This window comes from Neopelma chrysocephalum, unplaced genomic scaffold (assembly GCF_003984885.1).
Source record: "Neopelma chrysocephalum unplaced genomic scaffold, ASM398488v2 Primary Assembly neopelma1_259, whole genome shotgun sequence".
In the NCBI taxonomy this organism is placed as follows: domain Eukaryota; kingdom Metazoa; phylum Chordata; class Aves; order Passeriformes; family Pipridae; genus Neopelma; species Neopelma chrysocephalum.
This window is the reverse complement of record NW_020897921.1, coordinates 81,144-88,520: the sequence shown is the minus strand read 5'-3', so window position 1 is coordinate 88,520 and position 7,377 is coordinate 81,144. Positions and strand designations below refer to the sequence as shown.

General features: G+C 58.0%; 3 protein-coding genes across 4 annotated transcripts in view; 2 read left to right on the top strand and 1 right to left on the bottom strand.

Annotated features, from left to right (window-relative positions):
• The window catches only part of LOC113977787 (proto-oncogene Mas-like), a 9,512-nt gene extending 8,782 nt beyond the window's left edge, over positions 1 to 730 (bottom strand). Inside the window, exons 1-2 of the mRNA XM_027704202.1 lie at positions 660 to 730; positions 12 to 390 (exon numbers count right to left, since the gene is read on the bottom strand). Of these exons, the coding sequence (XP_027560003.1) occupies positions 12 to 364 (353 nt within the window). The 5' untranslated portion in view covers positions 365 to 390; positions 660 to 730. The remainder of the gene's footprint in view (positions 1 to 11; positions 391 to 659) is intronic.
• A 1,948-nt stretch (positions 731 to 2,678) lies between these two features.
• RHOD (ras homolog family member D) lies at positions 2,679 to 4,789 on the top strand. Its single transcript, XM_027704201.1, has 5 exons — positions 2,679 to 2,807; positions 3,394 to 3,481; positions 3,736 to 3,845; positions 4,404 to 4,538; positions 4,622 to 4,789. The coding sequence occupies exons 1-5, from the start codon at positions 2,679 to 2,681 to the stop codon at positions 4,787 to 4,789; spliced, it is 630 nt and encodes a 209-aa protein (XP_027560002.1).
• Positions 4,790 to 7,216: 2,427 nt separating this feature from the next.
• The window catches only part of KDM2A (lysine demethylase 2A), a 37,978-nt gene continuing 37,817 nt past the window's right edge, over positions 7,217 to 7,377 (top strand). For both annotated transcript variants that reach the window (XM_027704205.1, XM_027704206.1), the window contains exon 1: positions 7,217 to 7,319. In XM_027704205.1, coding sequence (XP_027560006.1) covers positions 7,300 to 7,319 — 20 coding nt within the window. In that variant the 5' untranslated portion in view covers positions 7,217 to 7,299. The remainder of the gene's footprint in view (positions 7,320 to 7,377) is intronic.

Below are 7,377 nucleotides of genomic sequence, written 5' to 3'. Positions count from 1 at the left end.
GCAGGTACAACCCCATGTTGTGGGAGAACAGTGACAGCAGGAAGAACGACCTCAGGTACCTCAGGGACACGACACCGGAGCAGGAGGCATTGTCCACCATGTAGAGGAGGGATGAGGTGACGACGAAGAGGAGGAAGGTGAAATCAGCTACAGCCAGGTTGAGGATGTAGACGGTGCTGGGGTTCCTGCGGATGTGGAAGCCGAGGAGCCAGAGGACAGCCCCATTCCCCACCAGCCCACAGAGGCCAATGAGCAGGGTGACACCATCTATGGCCATGTCGGTGACATCTATCCAGCACTGGTTGTCTTCTTCGGTGTCCGTCACGGGAGATGTGGGAGGTGGGGATGTCTGATTCAGCTCCATGGTGGAAGGTGGGACGTGGTCCCTGGCTGTGGTCAGAGCAGACAGGGAGTTAGTGGGACCCCAAGGGATGTGACAGAGACAGGGGTCCTGGTGATGTGGCAAAGCAGGACTGGGGACAGGGCGATAGGAGGGCTGGGGGTGAGGGTGGAGGGAGGGTTGGAGGGGCTCCCCTCCCCCCCAATTAAGGACACCCATGAGAGCAGTGAGGGGGCTGTGGGGAGATCTAAGGAGACACCCCCAGGGCTGGACTCTGGTCCCGACCCCTTCCCTTTCCCTGCAGCAGCCCAGAGCTGACCTGCCTGTGCGTCTGAGCTCTCCTTGCCACAATCTTCTCCGATGAGGAGGTGTGGGGTCTCCACGTCCTCAGAAGCTCCAAGCAGCCCGTCTCTCCCCAAATAAAGCTGCTTTTGGGGGCGTTTCTGCACAATCACAGGTCAGGCAGTGAGAGCACTGGGCAGTTGCACACAGGCTGTCTCTTCTCCCGTCAAATTTCTGTTGGTCTTGCGGGAAAGGAAATGTTTTGTCCGAGCGAATACCCCAGAGGACGAACACTGCAGCAGTTAGATCTTGCTGTGAAAGAATCTTGATGCTTTTAGGATTCCACCTGATGTCTCATTAGACTGGTAATTACCACCTTCCTAATTGTTTTGTGGTGCTCCAGTCTCCTCTCCCCATCCTGCCCCAATGCTGGCATCCTTCTGAGATTGTTCATTACTGCGTGCATTTGCTTTCCAGCCTCCTGGCATAAGAATTCCTGCTGTGTTTCCTCCAACTTCATCCTGCGTCAGGCCTGGGTGAGAGAATTTGGAATTTGGTGCTCCAGCCATCAGTTTGGACTCACCCCAACTGGTCTGGGGGCTCCAGAGCTCTCCTGGACTGACTGGTACCCACTGAGCCCAGAGGGCCTGGTGGCAGAGGAGCTACAGGGCTGCAGGAATGTCAGGGAACCACACATGTGATTCCCCATCCCTTTCTGCACCCCTAGACCAGAAGCACCCATTTACTCCCACAGGGTTTTGGGGTGGCAGAAGAGGGCACTGACTGGAGGGGAGGTGGTCTTGGGGGCCTCCAAGCAGGGGTGTGGGGGGACATGATCTCTCCTTCCTCCTCAAAGCAGCACTGGCTGCCCCATGTCCCCTTCAGCCACTGAACCCCTTATGCCGGTGGGGGGACATGCCAGAGGCTGGACAAAGCACCCCAAGTGCCAGGCGCCCTCTGCTCTGCCAGCAAGGGCAGAAAGCTACTTTTTTTGGCTCATTAAACCAGCTAATTGCTGCCAGGACTGCTGATACCCCCAAGGGGCTCACCTGGGGCACCCACCACAGGGCTGGGGAGCTGGCAGGAATGGACACCACATGGGGCTCCCCAGAGACCACCCTATGTCCCCAAACCCTCATGTCCAGGCACCCTCTGAGCCCCCCAAGCAGCACCAGGGAGTCCCCATCCCAGGAGGGTGGGCAAGGTCTGCTGTGGGTAATACAGAGTGGTCAGTGGGGCCACCCCCAGCACCATCCGTGCTGGTTTGGGATATCCCCAAGTAAAGTGGGGTGTCATGGCCTGTCCCTACCGGTGTGTTGGGGTCACCAGGAAAAGATGGGGGGCTGGGGGATGCCCCCCTCAACCTCTGGTGCTGAGCTGGGCACCAGGGATTGCTGGCAGGGCATGGCTCGCCGTGGCAAGGCACTGGTGTGACGTCAGGGGTGGCACTGGTGGCAGGGACGTAGCAGTGAGTCACCCCCCCTCGTGCCTCCCTCCACCCCTGGACTTTGTCTCCTGTGGATGCTCAGGGCAATAAAACCCAGGCTCGGGGTGGGAATGGGGCGTCAGGGAGGGCACAGGGGTGTGTTTGCACACACAGGCACAGGAATGCAGGGTGTGCAAGCACGAGTGTGCAAGAGAACCTGCATGGAGCGTGCGAGGAGGAGCTGGGCCAGCACAGGGGCTGCACGTGTGGGATGGGGTCACCCGTGGGATGGGGTCACACGGGTCACACGTGTCCCTGCGTGTGCAAGAGGCAGCCACGTGTGTGCACAGGCAGGTGTGTGAGGGGGAGTTGCACACGCAGGAGGGACGTGGAGGTGGGAAGCGTGTGCCCCTCCTGCCGGGTGAAGGTCATGCGAGGTGCGCGGGGACACCCACACGCGTGTCCCTGCCTCTGTCACCTCCACGGCCCCAGCCCCGAGCGGCGCCGCGGGCGGGCCCGACGGGCGGGTGACGGCCGCGCCCTGGACCGGGCGGGTGCTTCCCACCGCCCCGTCCCCATCCCTGTCTCCGCCGAGGCCAGGCAGGCTCCACGGCCCCACTGGACACCCCCATGCAGCGGGAGCGCGGGGGGCAGAGCCCAGGAGCCCCCGAAACCGAGGTCAAGGCTGTCGTCGTGGGGGACGGGGGCTGCGGGAAGACGTCGCTGCTGGTGGCCTTCGCCAGGGGGGACTTCCCCAAGGTACCGGGCTCCCTGTGCCCTGTCCCAGCCCCGGCGGGACACACTGGTGGGGGGAGGGGGGCTGTCCCCGTGCGGGAGCGGCGACAGGGGCAGAGGGCGGTGGACGCGGGATGTGAGGGACGCGGTGGCAGCAGCGGGGACATTTGCAGTGGGACATGGGGACGGCGGGGGACTGGGGAAGGAGTGGCCCAGCCTGGGGCTGATGGGGGTCTGCGGCAGCCCCCCCTTGGTGGGTGAGTGGGCACGTCTGCCTCAGCTGAGGGGTCACGGGATAGGGAGCAGAGTTTGTCCCTCAGTGACGGCACCGACGGGACTCGGGGAATGAGTGGAGGGGGGAGCAGCTACGAAGCCCCCAGAACGTCTGTCTGGATCGCCGAGTCCCACTGGGACATGCGTGAGGTTCAGCAGTGCCCTGGGATGGGGGACAAGGACGGTCCCACCCCCCACCTGCGCAGGCGAGGCACCACCATCTCCTGCCCCCTGTTTCCTTCTCCGGGGTACCTCCCCGTGCCCTGCCGTGTCCCCATGGGATGCCCCCCACCGCTACCTGTGGGACCTGTCTCACACCCTCCCTGTCCCCTGCCAGGTCTACGTCCCCACCGTGTTCGAGAAGTACACGGCATCCCTCCAGGTTGCCGGAAAGCCCGTGACGATCCACCTCTGGGACACAGCAGGTGGGACAGGACGGGACAGGGCGGGCAGTTGTGCCCCTCACCCTCCCATCCAGGAGTTTTGTTGTGTCCCACACCCTTGGGTCGTGCCTTGGACGGGGTGTCCCCATGCAATGACCATGGGAGAGGAGGAGTTAACAGAAGATGTCACTCCCGTGGTCCCAGCCTCGGGGGAGGGGGGAGGGACCACGGCGGAGGAGGGGGGACCCAGTCCAGTAAGGAACTGGTGTATAATGGTCCGCTCCTCGGTCCGGCAGGACAGGAAGACTATGACAGGCTTCGGCCACTGTCCTACTCAGATGCCAGCGTTGTCCTCATATGCTTTGATGTCACCGACCCCAACAGCTTCGACAACATCCTAACAAAGGTGACACATCACGGGGGCTGCTGGGGCTGCTGCCTGTCCCTATCCCTGTGTGACATGTCCCCTCTGTGCCCGTCCCCTCTCCCTATCCCTGGGTGACATGTCCCCCTCTGTGACGGTCCCCTGTGCGTGTCCCTGGGTGAGATGCCCCCCTCTGTGGTCATCCTGTCCCCATCCTGTCCCCATCCCTGCATGAGATGTCCCGCTCTATGCCTATCCCCTGTCCCCATCCCTGGATCACCTGCTCCCCTCCACACTAGTCCTGTGTCCTAATCCCTGAGTGACATGTCCCCCTCTGCCCCTGTCCCCTGTCCCTATCCCTGGCTGACATATTCCCCTCTGTGCCCATCCCCTGTCCCAAACTCTGGGTGACGTGTCCCCCTCTGTGCCCACCCCTGTGCCTATCCCTGGGTGACGTCCCCCTCTATGCCCATCCTGTTTCCCCATCCCTGGGTGACATGTTCCTCTCTGTGCCCATCCCCTGTCCCCATCTCTGGGTGATGTGTCCCCCTCTGCCCCTGTCCCCTGTCCCCATCCCTGGCTGACATGTCCCCGCTGCAGTGGTACCCGGAGGTGAATCACTTCTGCAAGGGGGTCCCGGTGCTGCTTGTGGGCTGCAAGACGGACCTGCGGCAGGACGAGGGGACGCTGCGGAAGCTGCGGGATGGGCGGATGGAGCCCATTTCCCGCCAGCAGGTGACTGCCACCCTCCGACGGGATGGGGGGGCAGTGGGGCACCCGGGGTCCTCTGGGGGATCTGACTCTGTGTCTCCCCGCAGGGAGAGGCCATGGCCCGGCAGGTCCGCGCCGTGTCCTACATGGAGTGCTCGGCCAGGTACCAGGAGAACGTCGGGAACATCTTTGTGGCAGCCAGCAGTGCTGCCATGAGTGTCACCCGCCGGAGACAGCGCGGGAGGAGAGCCTGGAGGGGCTGCGTGCTCCTCTGAGCCCTCCGGCACCGCACGACCCCTGGGATCTGCTGCTGTCCCCAGCTCCGACCACACTGCGGCTCCCGGCTGCTGCCACACCTCTGCTGACACCTCCGGAATTCCGCCGCCACCGTGGCCACCCTCCTGTCCCGGGCTGGCACTGCCTGTCACCATGGGGTGCCAGCAGGAAAGTGTCCCCCTGGCATGAAGAAAGTGCCCCACCTGGATCTCAGTGTCTTGTCCCAGCAGGGATCCCCATGTCCTGTCCCAGCAGGGATCCCCGTGTCCTGTCCCAGCAGGGATCCCAGTGTCCTGTCCCACCGCAGATCCCAGTGCCCTGTCCCACTTGGACCCCAGCATCCTGTCTCTGTCCCACTGGGGATTCCATCATCCCATCCCTGTCCCACCAGGGATCCCAGTGTCTTGTCCCTGGCCTATCAGGGAACACGGTGCCCTCTCCCACCAGGGATCCCCATGTCCTGTCCCTGTCCCAGCATGGATCCCAGCGTCCTGTCCCTGTCCAACCAGGAATCCCAGCGTCCTGTCCCAGTCCCACTAGGAATCCCAGCATCTGAGCATCCTCACCAGCCAGGTTCTGGGAGCAGAGAACTGATGTGGGGAATTCCCCTTCCCCCTGGCAGGCCAGCGCGGGGAGTGACACCGGGTGGTGACCGCGGGACACTTCTGCCATTAAAGTGACACAACACTTGTCAGCTGTCAGCGTGACACGGTCCCTTCGGCAGGAGCAGCCCTGGCATGGCCTGGGCGTCGGGACACGGGGTGGGAGACAGGAACAAGGGGTGGGTGTCGGGAATATGGGGCAGGCACTGGTGACATGGGGTGGGCATTGGGGACACGGGGTGTGCTCCAGAGACACGGGGACATTTGGGACACGGGGTGGGAGAAAAGGACATGGGGTGGGAGACAAGGACACAGCGTGGGAGACAAGGGCACAGGGTGGGAGATGGGGACATGGGTCCCACCATGGATCTGGGACAGATGGGTGGCCTCTGAAAAGGGGTTACCTGCCGATTTTGGGCTGAGGCGAGTGTGAGTGTGTGTACAGGTGTGTACAGGTGTGTGCTGCACGTATATAAGTGTGTACATGTGTGTGCATATATTATACATGTGTGCACGTGTGTGCTGCACCTGCACTGTTTACATGCCTGCATTTTATATATTTTCTATTTGTAAATATAGTTAAGTTTATAAATATATATATTACACTTGTAACTATACCTCTATGTAGTTACTTTTAAACTCTTTGTATACCTATATTTATTATATAGATATAACTAGAACTGTATATAGTTTGTAACTACATATATATATATAATTAGAACTATATATAGCTTATAACTATATTGTTGGGTTAGAGTTAGTTTATAAGTAACTATATATAGTTATAAGTATATATAGTTAACATATAGTTTATATATATAGTATATGCAACTATAACTATACATAGTTTATAACTATATTATGTATATAACTGTATATATAACTACAAGTATATATTGTTAGCTTATAACTATATATATTAACTATATGCAGTTATAACTATATATAACTATATATAATTAATATATATAGTTTATAACTACGTAATATAGTTATAAAATATATGTAGTATATATATTAGAGATATATATACACTATATATATATTATCCCTATATGTAGTTACTTTATAACTATCCATATAACTATATTTATTATATATAACTGTAACTGAATGTATAACTGCATATTGTTAGCTTATAACTATATATATAACTATATATCTGTAACTATATATAACTCTAGTTATAACGATATATATAACTATATAACCATAGTTATAACCATATATAGTTAATATACATAGTTCATAACTATATATATGTAACTATACCTATATACATGTAGTTTATAACTATCTACATAATTATATTTATTATATATATAATTATAACCGGAGATAGAACTGTATTTTGTTAGCTTATAACTATACATATTATAATATAACTATATATATATTATAACTATATTCTTAGTATCTGTAGCCTATACCTAAGCAGTTGTATGTAGATTGTATGTAGATATGTACGTGTATAGCTGTACGTAGTTGTATGCAGTTACATGCAGATACACGTATGTGCCCGCATCTCTGCACGCAGACCCCCGTACAGGTGTGCACAGGTGTGAGGACACCGAGGGACCCCACGAGCAGGGCGTGACGGGCCACGACCCCCTCCCCCCGCCAAAATCCCACCGTCCGTTCCCTGCGGGCCCCTCCCCCTCCGGCTCCCCCACCAGAGGCGTGGCCACCAGAGGCGTGGCCACCGGGGGCGTGGCCACCGGGGGAAGGGGGCGTGACAACCGGAGACGGGGCGTGGCCACCGCGGAACCGCGCACGCGCGAGGCGGGGCGGGGCCGTGGGGGCGCACGGCGCATGCGCGCGGGGGGGGCGGCAGCAAGGGGGGGCCGCTGTGCGTGCGGCGCGTGCGCGCGGCGTCGGTGTGTATGTGAGGCTCTGACGGGTTCAAAATGGCGGCGGCGGCTCCTGTGTGAGGAGGGGGACTCGCGTCCCGGCCGGGGGGCGGCGGCGCCGGGGGGGCGCGGGGC